The following is an 18125-nucleotide window of genomic DNA, read 5'->3' as shown; positions in this document are numbered from 1 at the left end:
CACCCATGCCACTTCCCTGGTTCACCTGGGAGACCATCAGTCAGGTGTGACTAGCCACAGCCCCATTGACTGTAACGTAATTTTGCACGGAGCTTCCTTAAAATAACAGCGGTGTTTAAAAGAGTGCCTCTCTTATCTTCCCCTAGCCTGGTGATTCGATTCACTCAACGCAGTAACCAAAACCATGCGGGGAAAGGGTTCTCCCTGGGGAAAACTGCATTAAGAAATGATCTTTGGGAAGTACCACCAAGCCCAGTGAGCTTAAGGAGATGGCTTTGAGACAGGAGGGTTTAGTTCTTTCCATGGGGCTTTGGGCATGACTAAAGCAATTTTTGCTCAAATTTCCTGTAAGCAATGTGCTTCGGATCAGGCTGGGGGAGCTGAAGGATGAGCAAAGCTATGTTTCGTACCTCTGGACAGGCGACTGATGGAGACAAACATCACCTGGAGCAGATAACAGCAGGGAAAACACTGACCTCAAGAGGATACAACTTTTTGCCCATTGCCACCCAATGATTTGGACTGACCAGCGATGAGGGTGACTTTTCCCACGATCATTTTTCCCAGCAAAAAGCACCTGATGTTATTTTTCCCAATCTTGCATGTTTTCCAACTCAGACAGCTAGCATTTTGTTGAAGCGCTTTGAAGTTCCTGCCTCTGTTGTAGATCTGAAGGCAGCTCTGGTACCTGACAGCTTGTGCTTCCCATCCTCCCACCCACCTCAGCCTGATAACGTCACTCTCCCCTCCTGCCTTGCCACTGTGCAATTGTAAATAGAGCATCAGGATAAGCTCCCAACAGATATTTAGGAAAACAGGACCGTGCCTTTCCGCAAGTTACAGACTTGGACTGGGACTAGTTAGAAATCAGCATCTCCACTTCTTTCCGTTGAGCAGTGGTTCAGGCCAGCAGCCAGTTAGAACTGACTGCTCTGAGGCCAAACGCAGCTCGCCAGTGCTGCAGCCTTTGTTTCCCCATATCTCTGTTACTTCCATTATGGTAGTGCAGCTCATTCGTAACAGTCCTCAGAGCAGCTCTCGGGGCTGATAAAAGATACAAGTAATTAGGCTAGAGCTGTTGCACATTTAAGGGGGGGGAAAAAAGGGGGGGGGGGGGAATAATGATTACAGAACTGTTTTGAACTTTGAAAGTGCTATTACAAAATGTGACATTTTTTCGTTGCTTTACAGCTGGCCATGACACAGGAGAGGGGAGCAGGAAGTCTGTAGAAATTGCTAACTTTGCAGTTTGTTTTGATAAAAGATTGGCATTTAAAAAAGCAACTCAGAGCCCTGTCGCCAGGCTCCAATTGCCATCGTTACAGAAGAACCAGCTCTCCAGAGCGTGGAGTGCAGCGGTGGGAGGTCATGGCACAGAAAATCTGGCTCCACATCACACCTTCCCTGGCAGGGTTTTCTCAGCAGTGCCATGGCAGGCGGGATCTCCTCCCTGCAGTGAAACCTCTGACATCCCAGACTGAAGCTAGAAGTCTCTGCGAGCAAACACGCATCCCCCCACTCCATCCAAACAAGCTGCTAGATCTCATGTCACGCCTGTTAGCCCTCTCCTTTTGCAGGAGAGATGCTTCCCTACAGCAACTTTCACCTTAACTATTGTATTTGTAACTACTGATAATTTTGTAAGCTACAGCTAAGGCTCATTCACAACCTGGGTTTACTCCAGACATAGTGCTGCTGCTCCACATTTCCAGCTTCTGCTCAAAATAATTCATCAAGAGCAAGTCCCTACCGTGAGGCAAGTGATGGGAGGCTTATAAAGGCTGGTGGATGGGCCACCTCGAGGTGATGTTGGAGGTGGAGTTGATTACCTGTGGGGAAGCAGAGACAGGAGATAGTTTGTGGTTTTCTAACAGGATGCAAACAATTTATTTTGATCAGCAAACCCAAGCTGTTCTAGCACTTGGCTGTGAGCACAGCCTGGGCGACTCAGAACCAAAGCAAAGCTGATGCAATGGCAGGATGTAGAGCTGCAAGCAAGATGAGGTTTTTAAGAATACTCGTCCCTCTGCAGTCCCACTTTAATTGCGGCATAGGCCAGTGCATTGGATGTGGTTTCTTGTAGCCAGTCTGGCCCCACACCACAGCAAACATCCCAGGGGCTGAGAGGTGTGCTGCAGGGCCAAAAGGGTGATGCTCTCCTGTGGAGATGGAGAAGGGTTGCCTGCAGTTGGAGGTGTCCTTCCTCCCCCAGCCAGGGCTAGGTGGTTTGGGCTGCGGGCCTGTATGGACTGAGAAATCAAACACGCCTCCGTCCAGTAAAGACTGGCGGTATTTCATCACTCACAGCCCGCGCAGCTGTGAGCACCTCGGCAGTGAGTGTGTGGGCTCACAAGATACCTGGGGAGACAACATCGTGTCCCATGGGGTGGGACACAGGGGACCCAGAAGCTCTGCCACAGGTCACCTATGTGATCTGGCGTAGCCTCTCCCTCTCCCTCCTCCACCTCCACTTCCCATCTGTAAAATGGGTACCTTGCCCCTTGATGGAGCCGAGGAACATGAAACGGTGCCTGCGTTCTGCTCCTCTGAAGGCAGAGACCTATAAACCATTTCTCATCCTGCCGACAATCTCGGCAGCTAACCTGTGTTTCACTTCCCTCTGGGTTAAGTTTCCTCAGATCCTGAACCACTTCATTTGCTAAAGCACTTCTGTGCACTTACCAAACGCCTCGTCTCACTGGAGGATGAGCTGCCTTTCTCTTTAATTATGGAAGTTCATAATGATCCCGTATCTGCTTCACTAATATCATGCAATAGTTCTCAGGGGATATCTGCTCTAAAGCTGAAAAAGGTATTAGGGAAGGGAACCCGCTATTATGCTCATTAGTGCCCCTGCTTCAGCCTTCTGTTTCCAGGGTGGAGCTGATACCCATCTCGGTGAGCTCCCTAAAAATGGGTGAGAGGACACAAACCCGGTGCCCATGCAATCCAGCCTGTCAGAGACCACATCAAATTCATGGTTTTAAAATACATAGTAAGAAAGCACCAGAGCTGACAACCTGGTTATGAAGAAGTTAAAAGAAGAACTTGATTTTCTGTAAAGCTGAAATTTAGAAAATCTAAAGCAGCCAGAAAAACCGGTTCCCTTTGCTGCCTGTAGCTGAGTCACCGTAGGCAAATTAAAAGCATTTATCCCCCAGCTCCCAAAGTACAGATTTGAGCCAGGGTGATATGGAGTCCAATGGCACGTGGCCTCAGCCTTTACAGAAGATATAAGAAAACATATTATTTATGGGTTTTTTTTTACCCCTTGGACAATGGGAACTCAGGTAATTTCCTTCCTTTCCATTGGAGTGACGGTGGTAAGCGCCTGTGCCCCAACAGCATCCAGGGAACCGAAATAGTTCAAGGAGAAACAGGATCCTGGAGAGATGGGAGCCATGTTTAACATCAAGTCATTCACTGGAGCCTGACCTTTTCCCTGGTACTGGTACATCACTGGAAAGGCTGGGAGACACCTCCCAAGGAATTTTTTTCCTTTTAATTTAAATTCTCTGTATTGGCTGGGTTACATTAATCGAGTTGCACCTTCATTCTGCATCTCATGGGGAGTATGCGTTTGCTCAGAATCTGATTTTTTTGGAGCACAGAGAACATCTTTGTTTTGCTAACAGGGATGCAGGTGTTACTTGCAGCATCATCCCTTCTGCTCCAGCACCCCCAGGGCCCCGTGCAGCTAGAGGCTGCCCACGACAGGCAAAGCTGTCACCTAGAAAAGCCAGGAATTAGGCTCAGGCATGGATCCCAGGCTTTGGATTTAACTTTCAAGGCAGCCTCCCCCTCACCATGGGAAGGCAGGAGAACCTGCAGTGCTTATTTAAATCCACAAGAACGACCTTTTTCACTCTTTGCAAGGGCAGCTTATATCAAAACATGTATTCAGGGCTACAGCTGAGAGTCTTGTTGAAAAATTCAGACGGCTGTAAGAGGATGAATTAACCTTCAGGTTAAACACAAACGAATCACCCCGTGGTGCATCATATTCCCTGGTGAAGCCAGACAGGGTTTGCTTCTCCCATGTGTGTCTGCAAACACCCATCAGCATGTCTTGGCCCCATGTGTTCTCATTTGTGAATGCCCTTCTAGTAATGCTCCTTCTCTTATCAAATGGCAGTATGTGCAAAATAAAAATATTCTGACTGAATGAAAAGGGCAGTTTTGCTCCTCAGAATTAATGAGGAGCAGGATTGCGAGGGGTTTAGCACGCCTTCCAATCCAGATGTTTTGTACTTAGAGAAATAAAACAACCAACTCTCAGGGAAACCTGTTCATTCCTCTAAAAGAAGGAACAAAAGAAGGGGAACAACGGAGCCGGAAGCAAATAGCGTGTCCAAGGTAGGCTGGAGGGTTTATAGCAGAGCTGGGGGTGATACCCTGGTTGGATGGATCTTCATCAGCTGCTGGAGCCACAAAGCCCTCCTCCTTCACCAGGACATGTGGCCACCCCATCCCTGGGGACAGTCAGCCAGGAGGTGGAAGAAGCCACGTGGGAACTGTAGAATCAAAGAACAGCTCAGGTCGGAAGGGACCTTGAAAGATCATCTGGTCCAACCTTTCGTGGGAAGGGAAGCCTAGGTGAGGTGATCTAGCCCCCTGTCCTGTCACATCTTGAAACCCCCCAGCAACGGAGAATCACTCCACCATGTCCCTGGGGAGGTTGTTCCTGTGATTGACTGTTCTCAACATAAAAATTTTCTTTTGTATGTCAAGATAAAACCTCTCCTGGTGCAGCTTGTACCCATTGCCCACCATATTCTCGATGACTCCTTGTGAAAAGCCTCCATACATTTTGTAGCCACCTTTTAATTACTGGAATGCTGTGATGAGGTCCACCCTGAACCTTGTCTTCTCCAGGCTGAAGAGATCCAACTCCTTCAGTCTTTCCTCATAGGGCAGGTTCTTCCAGGTGGGAAGGAACAGGCAACTGTCAATGCAATGAGAGCAGAAACCCACAGAGATGAGCTGCAAGGGGGGCTTACAGGCTGCAAACCCACCTTCTCTCATCAGTTGGCAGCGCGTTGGGCACATGGCACCGGACGATGCGCTAACTGCGGGGGAGATGCAGCCCTGCCAGCGCGGTCCGTTCCCCGGCAGGTGCAGCCTTCCTGGCCCAGCCCCAAGCCCTGTCCTGGCCGGCTGCGTCCCCCAGTTCCACAGGCTGGCTCGGTCCCAGCGCGCAGGGCTCAGCGCACGCGTGTCCGCAGGGAAGCGGAGGAGGCGCACCGGCCAGCTTGGCACCAGGTTTCCTTCTTTTTTTTTTTTTTTTTTTTTTCCTTCCCCTCCTGGAGACTTAACATTTGTCCACAGTTTTCCTGCTGCACTTCAGCCAAATCCCAAACAAGTTACAATGACGCTGCTTTAAAAAGGAGGAAGAAGATGGTTAACAGCAAAGATCTTGGAGAAAAATAAATGGGATTACCATTCTAGGAAAGCGTAAGGACGTTCAATTTGAACTCAACTATTTATTTGTTCAGTGAAGATTTCCCTCGTTATTTTTCACGTGTTGATCATACATTTCTGCATTTTCATAATCAGCAACTAAAATTACCGTGAATACTTGCCTGCCCTGCCTTGGGTTGTGGAGCCACCAGTTCCTTTTGCAAAGGGAACTCAGCAGTCCTTGGGCAAATGAAGAAATTGCTTCTGAAATACTGAGAGATATTTTTTTTTAACCGAAGGAAGAGGTTATCTGTGGACCTGTGGAGTGCAAGCCTGGCAGGGGATTCAGCTACCAGAGTTATGGTGATGCTTTTACTTGAGATAACGTCTTTTAAGCTTTCCTTTAGGTGCCTTTAAAAGCCAGTGCTGCACCGCTGCACCATCTCGTGGTGCGACCGAGCCCTGCATGGCCCCAGCCTCTGAAACCCTCTCCATTTTCATAAACTGTCATCAGGGGTGTATAAAAGCCAAGTGCACCCACCGCCGGACCCCACCACAGCCTGGCCTACCACAGTCCGGAGCCACAAGGTCACCCCACTCCTCCCACAGCTCCCACCCTTCCTGCCTGCTCATCCTCCTCTCCGGGATGCAACGGCCCAAGCATTTTCCAACTGCAACCATCATCATCCCAAGTATTTGCCCATATCCCTCCAGTTACTAGCTCAAGATCTATTCAGCAGATTAGGGATCGGGCAGTGAACCGTTACCCACCCGAACCCGCCTTACTGAATCACTAAGCTGTGTTACAGAGGATTCAGACAAGATCAAGGCTCTACTCGCTATTTAGAGATAAAAGGAAAATTAAGGGTTATGGAGCTACACAGCCCCGTGATGCAGAGCCAAGGGCAGGAGCTGTGTGTTCTCAGTCTTAGCCCTACTCTTACACAGCGTGTGGCTAGAAACGGGCTCAGGTCTCGCATCTTCCACCTTTCTTCCCATCAATGCTTTTACTCATGAAGGAGCAAAATGGCCCAAGACATATTATCCCTGAAAACTTTAGGTGCATAAACACACATAAATTTTTCTATGTATCTACGGGTCTCAGCCTCTCATGGTATGGCACGTAGTAACCAGGTGATTAGGTAGACATTAGAAAAAAAAAATTCTAAAACCAGTTATAAAATGACTTTCCTATTAAAAACATTTCCTATTTCTGTGGGTTAATCTGCTAGCACGTGCTTAGCTTACACCAAACTTCTTCAGCACAATGCTTAGATGCTGCTGTCTGGAGACCCGACTCGGACACACCTGCCAGATGAAAAGCAGCTGCACAAGGTCACCTTGAACTGACTCAAGTCAAGTCACAGGCAGCTCCCCCAGTTCCCTCCAGCTTGCTTCAGGTCTAAGCATTGTCTGACTGTACACTGGTTGTCACTGGTTAACCCAAGGCCAGGATCAGGTCACCTGCCGAGGGATGTTCTGACGACAGGCACTGACTGCCAAGCTACAGAGGCAGATGCCAGCGCAGCCTGGAGGTTAACGCGGTGACTGGCGACCGTGACCAGCGTGTCTCCTGCTCCACGTGCCCCTGCCCACCCCAGCGCACCGAGGGTGGCTGGGTATGGAAGCGACCTTCTGCTTTGGCAGGTGCCTGAATGCCACGTGAGGGACTATGCAGGACCTGCACCAGGGTTGCAGAGGAAACCCCACCAGACCCTATCATCTGTTGTCTCCCACCACCCTACCCCCACCCAGGATCCAAGATCATGCCCCTTCCTCGCCGCCAGCTTACAGACGGGCTTCAGTGGCTTTGGAAGACGCAAGATCGTGCTACTCAAATCCCAGCAAGTCAACAAGAGCGAGCAGGAACTGAAACCACCCACCCAAATACGCTGGTAGAGGAAGAAGCCCTTGATGGTTAGCGGTCAAGGCTTTAATCCTTATTATATCCCAGCTAGTCCAAAAAGTTGGGACAGGAATGGAATGAGGAGAACTTTCTGACTTGATGCTACACAGTCCTTGCTTCCCTCCCCCGGAGAATGGCATGTGTTGGGAAAGGGGCGTTTCTGGGAGCGGACCTCAGCTATATGCATTATCAGACATGAAGAGGATGAAAAAAATAACACAGATAGTTTATTGTCAAACTGAATCAAAGCATGAAAAAAATCATCACAAAGTTACACTGTAAAGAAATTTGGTTTTCACCACAAAAGCTCATTAAAATCTGACAAAGAAAACAACCCATTTTCAAGCCAGTAACTCCTCCAACAACCCTCAGACTCTTTGAGTGCAACATTTATTGAAATGCTGGGAATTCACGGGTGGTGTACATGGCGTTTGTATGAACAAAACGATCAACCCTCATTCTCTGGAAGAACAGTGGCTCTCAGAGGGGGTGACATGTTTCTGGCTTAACGGTGACTCCTCTGTTCGCCTTCAGGTAGCAACAGCCTTGTCCTAGCTGCAGTCCAGCCCGGGGCGGTGGCCAAGGCTGAGGGGTGCCAGCTGCGTTTCTCTGTCCAGCATTTTCCTGCAATTTACATCCCGATCAAACGTGTTTACATCCCGAAAATTAAAAGGCGGTTGCAAAATGTAATGATGCCAGTTGCACAGAGGAGCGGTGGGAGGTACGATTGCAGCACGGGCTCCACCAGGGTCTGGGGGCACAGCGACACAGACACAGCCAGCACCTCCAAAATCCAGGTTGCTGCTGCTTTCAGCGATGACCAACTCTACCCTTGTTAAATTGCTCTTTGGGAAGGTGTGTAATTGCAGATGCGGACCTACTTCACAGAGTCGAATCGATCTCTCATTAAGACTAAGATGTTTGTGTACGTCCTGTGCTTCAGAAATGCTGATTAACGGCGGCATTAGGCAATTAGAGGACAGCCCGCTCCTCAGCGCTGTGCCCTTCCCAACAGCGCTTGAGAAGGCTTGAAACAAAACACACCTGGATGCTTTTCAAGTTTAGAGCTTGCCAATCTGTCCAAACCAATATATTTTATACCCAAAGATAATTTATTTTCCAGTAGCGGCAGCAGAACCAACAGAGGAGTCCAGGAGAACTTCACCTGGTCTCCTGCCAGCATAGCTGGGTTGGTGGGAAATCTGGAAGGCAAAGGTCGCTTGCCAGGAAAACTGCTGCAGACTGCAGGGTCCCCTGGAGCTGCAGCCCACCTGGAAGAGCCCTATCCCACCTTGCAGGGAATTTCAGAGCGGTTGGCTTTCCTTCTGAGTCAGAACACAATAAAAAAGGGGAAAAAAATATTGGAAGGCATATATGTATATAGACTATCATATATTCAGTTTTGCAGACAGTTTCAATCAGTCAGGATAGAAAAACAGTACCTTTCTCACCACTATAAAAGAGCTGTTTTATGAGTTTCGAAATACTTGTTTTACTGAGTGAAAGAAAGGCATCTTTATGCTAAGTAGCAGCTAGGGAGACTCGTAAAACTAAAACAAAACAAAAAAACCAACCTAAAAATTAAAATAGATCAAAACCCCCAACCCACCAGTACAAAGTACAGGCAGTCCAGGTAATTCCAACTGATTACAGGAATAACTAAAAAAATATTTTTAATTGCAACTAATGTGTTATCTTGAGCCAGCTGCTTATTCTAACAGGCCTGAGGTTTTCTGCTCATAAAGCATTAATAGTATGTGCCTTTTCCTAGAAAGGACGGCTCTGCCCAAGTCTTACTGTGTCAGATAAAAAGTCCCAAAATAGAGTTTCCAACCAAATAAAGTGTTTTATTCAGATATTCATTTGGACACGGCAGTGATTTTAAGAACAGCTATTCAAGTAGCTGAAGTAAGCCCTTCAAAAGAAGTCACACAGCTTTGAGACTTGAACAAATTATTGTATGATCTCATCCAAGAGATCTAAATAGCTGGAACATCTGCAAGAGTCACCACCAATTTATTTAGCAGAGTTCATCAGTAGTTCATCAGCTCTGTTTGCACAAGCAGGTGCCAGGGCAGTCAATGAGGAGTCCTATACATGACTTAAAAAGAGGAGAGGAGGAGGAGAGTGGAACAGAGATGGGTGATTTTACTAGCTAACACGGATATGCAATAGCAGGAATAAAGTCCCTGTCAAACTAGGGCAGCGACTATTACTGAAGAAGTGCAGAAGTTATTTTTCCCAGAGAAGTATTACATGCACAAGTAACTATATTGTTAAATTTTTTTTATTTGTGACAGTAAAGAAACCATTCAATACCTGATTGACAACACTTCTCTCTCCTGAAAACACTCATATGGTATCTGTAGTGTTTCTCAAGTATCGCTGGATTGTTCATTGCATTAAAGTGTAAACAGCTCCATTATTAGGAAAAAAAAAAAAGAAAAAAGAAACATTTCCATTGCTTACTCCTCTGTTAAGAAGCTCCCAATAGATCTTTAACAAGAAAGAAAGAGAGTCAGCTGGATTTTTACAATATAATGTGAAACAGAAAAGTGACAGCTGGTTTTGCATAGTTAGCCCAGAGATTTTTAAGCAATTGCCCCACGCAAGTCTCACCTGCCCTCCCCGCCCCACAAAGGCATAACATCACAGCACCTTGGAAATCAGAGGCACAAACTTGTTTTTGTTTTACAAATAGGGCTGTGCGGTACTGTGTTTTATTAGTTTAAAAAGAATCTGTAAAACATAGGATTATGTGTTTGTAAATTAGAGAGCTACAGATTTTTTTTTTACACTGAAATTTCAAGAGCTGCAACATCAGTACACACCAGTGTCATTTAGATACTTTATTGTCCCCAACCAGTCTAATCAAATCATGCTGTGATAAAGTGATTGCATACACTGATAACCAAATCTCTTCAGGTGCTGAGTTTCTTCCAGGTACAACTTTGCTGTTTAAAAAAGATTAAAGGGCAAAACAAATAGACAGATTATTCTTCCAAAGCTACCTAAATGAACACAGCAATATTGTACATTTGCTACGACCTTCCATTCACAACCTGCCACGCTTCCTGGTGGTTAACAAGTATTCTGCGCACAGCCCTAGTTTACAAACGGCAATTTAATCGTAACACTTCAGTTGAATTTCAAGAATCTAAGGCATTCTGCCTTACAGCTTAATTTAAAAATACCTATACAGGCAAAGAACCTTTTTTAGCCCGACATAAAAAGGACAACAGAACTTCAGGCCAGGCAGCATTTCTTTAGCTGAACAGAATGACCAACTGGAAAAGACTATTTAATGCTTCTGTAATATCCAGAAACAGAACTGAAAACCAGGGTTTAACAACCGCCCTGGTGACCTGCATGCATTAACTGCACTTCAAAATATGCAAGAGATGTACGAAAGTAGTATTTTTTTCCTATTTTGATTTTTAAAATCTTGTATTTAAAATACAATCAAATACCCGTATTACAAATTTTACAAACATTCCACTCATTATCTGACTTTATGGACAGAACTATATTGCTTTGTTAAAATCTAGAAACTCTAAATATATAGCGTATGTATATTCACGCAAACTTAACACTTGAAATTTCAAGTACGATGATAGCGCATCAAAATAAACAAGTACGACAGTTTGATCCCTTTGGCCAAATTTGAGTACCCAGGCAAGTCCAAACCTGACTGCAGAGCACTCCAAGTTTTATTTCAATGGGAGTGAGTTTAAAAAATAAATAAATAACTTTTCCATCAAAAGTTATAGAAAACACTCTTAAGATACTAGCAGAGATCAAAACTGTTGTGTTTTGCCTTTGTATTGTCACCAAGTATCATTTTAACGCTGTACTATGTTAAAATAAAGTTGGTTGTTTATTTTTAAACTCGTGGATTTCAAGAGCCAAAATAAACACTACAGAACAAGAATGGTTGCACAGAACATCATCAGAACCGTTCTTCCAGAAGCTGGTGCAGAAGTTCAGTTGTCCATTATATGTGGATTTTAAAACAATACAAGACACTTTAATAATCAACATTCATTCACAGACTTAAGGCAACTGGTTCATGAAATCGCTGCTTTTATAAATGCGAACTAATGACATGGTTCATCTCGTACAACAGGTCACAACCATCAAATGGTAATGTCTCGGTGGGGTCATTTATTGTCTAATTAGAAGATTGTTTGGTCTAATGCTAGCGAAAAAGTCTTTGAATTTTTTCAGCCATTTCTATCATACCTGCACAACTAACTACAACCTGAATACTTCCCTGCAAACTGCATCTGAAGCCCAGAAGCTACAAACACAGTTGAAAATACTGCTCAGAGAACAACTTTTTGGCAGCTTACAGTTTCATTACTCTGAAGTCAAATACAAAATTAAACAATCTTAAACTGAAAGTAAACGTTAATGGACTAACCAGAATCCATACGTCTTTTTTTTTTTTTTTTTTTTTACCAACACAGTTTTTTTTAAATTTTTATTTTTTTTAATTTGACAGTTTTTGTCTTTTGTTGTGGCACAGAATTATACAGTACTAAGGTAATGCCAACTGGTAAGAAAACAAAACGGTGATGCCGTACAGACTCACGAGTGTCACGGGACTGCCTCCAACATCCCTCGCTACCCGGCACAGTCAGCAGCTGGCGCACAGCTGCACTGCGAGGGGACAAGTCATCTTTCAGTTTTATACTGCACCTATGACAACCTACTCACTGCCTGCGTAGGCTGGCCTGCCCTTCTATGAAGGAATTTGTTAAGCTGCTTCACCAATGTTTTAGACAAGGATGACGATCCAAGTCCATTCCAAAATTTTTTTCCAAGTCATCAAGACTTTTTGAGAAAAAAAATGAAAAAGGCCAAGGGGATCTACCATTCAGAATTTAGTGCTAGGCTAATTAGAAGCACCAACTAGTCTATTTAGTCTTCTCTGATGACAGCTAACATAGCTGTAATTTTTCTGTTTGTAGATTTCTGGTGCAGGTAATTAAAAGGTGACACTGGAAAGGGGAAAAAAAAAAAAAAAAAAAAGAGGTGTGCCTTGTTCTTCAAAGGCTTAATCTATTTAAACATTAATCCTTTTGAAAGGGTACCTATGACACTACAGAAGATGCTAAGCAGGTTCTCAGATTTAGAGATGAGAATGACTCAGCTCCAAAGCCAGAGGACCAATTTTAGGCTAGGCTAGTAACATCTGCCCTTCTAGTGAGACTCAATAAAGCTCCCCATCTGTACCTTACACGCTGGGGAAAAAGAAATACAAACCAGAGATGTGGGAAAAATACTTTGTGCATTTTTATATAACAAAGAAAGGAGAGGGCTTCATCCCAATTGAATTTTTTTTTTTTTAAATAACCTTTACAGGTCACCTTTAAATGAGTTCTCTGGTATATCAGATACCATAGGATTAATACATAGGGGTGGGTTATGAAGCCTGCATTTTATTTATTGCCCAAGTTTGCAGCTTACAGAAAATGTTTCATAGCACAGGCACAGTGGCAAAAACAGTATAACAGCCGATGGTCAACTCCATTTGGTGAGTATACAGTAGCAGCAATTAAAAGAAAAAAGTACTCCAAACAGCTCAATACAGATCCAGCTTACCCAGATGGGTTTTTTTTTAAGAAAAGAATCTTAAACTAATAAATAGATCTCCTCCCCATTCTCCCAAGATAATGGTTTTCCAAAAAACGAGAGGCATGGCAGTTGTGCGTAAGCAGAGACAATAGAACTTCATCTGTCTAGACTAAAAGGTGCTTTAGATCTATTAGCCACCTTATTTTCTCAATTCCATCATTCCCTAATACTCAAACAACTGCAGATACGTTCAAAACTGTGCCCAAAATCATATCAGTGAAACAACCATGTAATTAACCCAAATCACCCCTCCCACAAACGCTTCAACCTTCTGAGCATGACAAAATGTAATACAACTTAATGTCATTGTGGAGACAGGAACCCAGCATCTTTGTTTCAACTTTTTCCTTTGTTATATATTACAGTGCTCTATAAAATTTTTCCTTTTTCCTTTTAAAGCATTTAGACAATACAAGACTAAAAGATGTCTGGAAATACGTCTTATACAAAAATGAATTTTTATCTTAAAATAACATTCAAAAAGGCACTTCATTCTGTAAGAAAAAATTCAGAGTCAGGTCAACTGCTCTAAGCAGGGGGTAAAATTGTCTGCATAGTGGGAGGGGAAGAAAGGGAGAGAAATTCAACTGCTGAAATACAAGCTTCTTTTTTTGGCATGTTTTAAGAAAAGCTGATCCAGTAAAAGATGTCCATTTATGAAATTCATTAAAAGAGTCCCATTTAAAATAGCTTCTTTTTTTTTGTTTTTTGTTTTCCTTTAAAAAAGTAGTCTGAACACATGACCTTAGGAGTCAGGCTTCTCAAGGCTTAATAGCATCACTCATGATTGTCCTTCGTGTCCAATGTAACAGGAAGATCAAGAGTAGCACTTCTGACAGGGGCGACTTCCCCAAAGCTTACATTTGAAAGAGCTGAAAAAGATGGAGACAGCCTCTAGCAACTGCAATCTAGTAGCAGAAGTCAGTCAAAGTTAAGGGCTACCTGTTGCAGAGTTTATGAAGCATACTGTAAACTTCTTCCTCTTTGCTTAGTCCTTCAAAGAAAGGAATAAGATCTAGCAGCTCTGTGTCTGTCATGTCATCAAACCAGGACTGCACAGGCACCTGAAACAAAGCAACCAACAATACTAAGATGACTTCATGACGTGAAGAACATGTGAGTTTTGCCTAGGCAGATTACTCATCGCCATCACAGTACGGCAAACTGCTAGTCATTAGCATTCAAGCAGAGCGCCAGGTTCAAGTCCACGTCTTCTAGTATGCAACATCGACCCCCAAATCCAGCTGTAAACCAGCTGACATGCAGCTGCCCCTCTCCTACATGTCCAGGTAACCTACACGACCCAGCACCGGACAACTCAATTTGCTCTGCCTCTTTGACACTCAGAACACACTGGAAGGATGATACCGGTTATAAAGTTGTACTGACACTTTATTTACGGGCAACTTTTTTTTCTCCCCCTCTAAGTATTATCGGTGTGAGTCACTAAACATAGGCATGCAGCAACAACCCCTTCTGGCATGAGGTTGTGGAGGAAATATTTAAACAGTGAGCAGTTCTCTGATTAAAACATAAGACCTTGAGCACACGTTCAGAAAGTAACGCATGTAATAACACTCCTTAAATACGTGGGCTGGGTTTGGGGAAGGAGCTCTGTGTGTCTTCACTAAGGAAGTATACTGAGGTCTTCCAAAGAGTATCTTGGCTCTTGTTACAAGCTCTGGTTTCTGCACAGGCTCGAGTATCAGTTAGCTAGCAGCACTTTTCCATACGTGATTAAACCACTCTGACAAGGCCCTTAATTTCATCTCCCAAATTTCTACAGCTTGTTATTTTCTTGGTACTGAATTCCGACATACCAAATGATGATCTGGATCAGGTTTTTAATTTTAACCATGAACATAAATTAGAGTTACGTGTCCTGGTTATTATAAACAGCAGCTTTAAACCATGTGTGGCACCAACCAGAAAAACATTTTCACCCAATCACTTTGGGCATCAGAGTATTAGGATCCAAACTTAAAAGCTGACTGCTGCAAGACAAATAGCTCCCATTAAAAAAAAAAAAATCCAGAGAGGCAGGACCATGCAAAATAGGGTTCTTGCTAAAAATTTCCTACGTTAATTTTAACAGTTCACATGAAAGGCAGTCTAAAAACATCAAAGAAAACCCTGCAAAGCCTGGTTGTTTAAAAGTCAGTATATCTAAGGGGACTTCCAGCTTGCTGTCCTGGCAGCTATAAAACAGATGTAAGCATCTGTACTGATTGCAGGAATGGATGGAGCAAGTGCCAGACCATTCCATCATAGCTTCTGGAGTTGATATGAAACACACAGTGAAAATGTACAGTGCTCCTAATTATTCTCCCTTGAAGTACTGTTGCCTGCCTTTTATCATTATTCCTAAAACCTGAAGAACTTGTTGACTAACATTTCTAATTATGAAGCGAGTTAGCACAAAAACACTTAAAGGAGAAGCACAACAACACAACAGGATCTTGATTTTTTTTCCTCCCCTCAGCCACGAATACAGAACTCAGATAGTAACCAGTAAAGCATTAATTATCTTGTCTAATATTTTTTTTATTCACACAATGAAAAAAGATGGGAGTATTAAAAGCAGTTCAAGTAAACCATTCATAATCACCACTCCAAAGAACAAAAACTACGCCGGAGGGCAGCTTCGCTTTTTAGAGATAGGTTAGTTATTCAGGTTCTACACCGCTTGGTATTTCTCAAAACTGATGGAGTTCATGCCAAAAGCTAAAACCGAAAGCAGACGAACAGTCACTACTATGACACACTGTCAACATCAGTTCGCCCTAGTCCTTCACCATTTGGCAGTGAATACCAGAACCTACCTGCAGTCTAAGAACATACAGAAACTAGTACAAGTTAAGTGTTCTGAAAAGCTATTTTCTGAATCAGAAAGTCTGGGCAAGGACCAGAAGGATAAAGTTACACTTGAGTACTTAAAATACTAAGAATACTTACTGCATTTTCAGGGTGGAAGATGTAAGATGCAGGAGAATTATCTACTATAATAACTTTACTCAGCTCACGTCCCAGTCGACTCAGATCCTTCACGTAATTTCCTCGATGGAAAACACAGGATTCTCTAAAGAGCCTTGCCCTGAACACACCCCAGCGATCCAGTAAGTCAGCTACTGGGTCTGCATACTTAAAAATAGAAGTTAGAAACACAAAGTTAGCAATCTGCAGATAAGGCTAATTCACAGAACTATACAAAGAAGGGACAGACAATAATTTCAGATAGAATGCCCTTTCTTCATTTTCTTCTCTGTTCCTTGTTAATTAACTTACATGCCTGCAAACCTGCAGTGATTAATAAGGAGATAACAAAAAGTAGGACAGTTATCTTTTTGTGGAAGGCTAACTTGCACCCTAATGTTTTCTGTGATTTATTGATTAGGTTTTATTCTTAGGGCCAACTTACAGTTACCTAGAAGTTGATGGATCCAGAGTTCACAACTAACGTTACCATAAAACCAGCCAATGCTAACAGAAAAACTGCATAAAGCTATTTCCACAGCCCATTCATTTCCATGTGCCTCTGAAGACAAACTGCAATGAATGAATCTGAGCTTGATGTCGTTTTTCAAATGATGCCCTTGGAGCGACTGGGTCAGTAAGAATCTTCAGATTACCAAAATGCATAATTGGGCAATAAAAGATCAGACAAAGATGTTATTACAAAAAATGCCCATACTGGGAAATTATCATTTTATATATAAGATGATACTTTGAGTGAGGCACTGCTTAGAATCCAACAACTGATATAAACTGTCCAAGGAAAAGTATCCAAATAAACTAGAACATGAAATAACCAAGTACTTGACAATGGTAGTTAAAACTTACAGGAGTTACCATTTTCCTATATTTTAAACTAAGAAACAAAAACTGATGTTGAAATCCATCACAATTTAGCTATGAGAACTGTCAGACATCTAACTTCAGTATGAAGTTATTCCATTATTTAGGATTTTCACAATGTGGCTGAACAGAACACAGGAATGAGAGTGCAGGGAGGAATCCCCTGGTCAGAAGGCACTATAGCAGATCAAACAGGGTCCTGCACCCTTCCACCATCTCTACGCTAAGTTGGAGTAAAAGCTTACTAGGGGAGAGTATTACCTGGAAATAATCAGTATGATTTTACAAACAAAACCACCACAAATACAATACACTGAAAGAAGCGAAGAACTTAAGGTGTCTACTACTGTAATGTCTACCACAAAACTACCTACGAGGTACTACTGCTACTGGAGACCAGAGGGCACAAAATATTCCTGTTGATGTTTCAAGCACCACAAAATGTCTAATTTTCTAACTTCAGATTGTAATTGCACCTTGACAGAACAAAAACGTGTTCCCAATTTTCAGACGCAGTAAAATTTCTGAATCACTGGTTGATCATGTAGATAGCATTAAATACAGTGTATTTTATTTCATGCCCAACTTTAATATACTGCTTTACTTGCACGCTATTTGTTCTAATTTCTCACTATAACCATGGTAACTTGGTAAGCCTTTCATATTGGCATTATGAGCAATGCATGGAGGCTACATTATGAGACAAGCCCATATGTGATGGTGTTACCATGGAAACACTTACCCACACACTAGCAGACAAAGTACACACTGTCAGACAAAGAAGCAGAAAAGAAGGGGAAAAAATTAAGATAGTACCAACTGTGGAAATAATTATCCATAGAAAACCCGACCAAAAGTCCACTGATCAGCGCCGTAAGGGCTAATGAGATGGAGAGAGGAACATACCTTGGCTAGACTGGCTGTGAAGAGTACACATTCAAAGAGCTCTCCCATCCTCTGAAGAAACTCATCCACATGTGGTCGTTTCAATACATAAACCTGAAATGATAATGACTACTTAGGTCAAATGATGTTTAAGGTAAAAGGAAAGGACAAAAACAACCCCCAGACACTCCTGTGATCCTAACACTTGAAACAAAAGGTAATGTGGAAGCAGTTCAAATGAAATGCTGAAAGGAAAAAAAAAAGTATACAAGATGAAAGTAGTCATCCAATAATGAGAAATTTGAATGCATGGGCTGCCAAGACCCATGCTGATTATGCAATTGCAAATACTGTGCATCATCTGGAGTGATGCTTCTTGAAAAATCTCATTAAAGGCAAAGAGTGAAAGTGGGGCTTCTCAAGAAGCAAGGATTCAGGT

General features: G+C 43.2%; 1 protein-coding gene across 4 annotated transcripts in view; it reads right to left on the bottom strand.

The window, feature by feature from the left end:
• Positions 1–7511: 7511 nt before the first annotated feature.
• The window catches only part of CTDSPL (CTD small phosphatase like), an 84700-nt gene continuing 74086 nt past the window's right edge, over positions 7512–18125 (bottom strand). For all 4 annotated transcript variants that reach the window (XM_005442305.4, XM_005442306.3, XM_027809834.2 and 1 more), the window contains 3 exons: positions 17708–17800; positions 15902–16087; positions 7512–14010 (listed from right to left, as the gene is read on the bottom strand). In XM_005442305.4, coding sequence (XP_005442362.1) covers positions 13885–14010; positions 15902–16087; positions 17708–17800 — 405 coding nt within the window. In that variant the 3' untranslated portion in view covers positions 7512–13884. The remainder of the gene's footprint in view (positions 14011–15901; positions 16088–17707; positions 17801–18125) is intronic.

Source organism: Falco cherrug, chromosome 4 (assembly GCF_023634085.1).
Source record: "Falco cherrug isolate bFalChe1 chromosome 4, bFalChe1.pri, whole genome shotgun sequence".
NCBI lineage: Eukaryota > Metazoa > Chordata > Aves > Falconiformes > Falconidae > Falco > Falco cherrug.
Note: the sequence above shows the minus strand (reverse complement) of the source record. Positions and strands in the feature narration are given on the sequence as shown.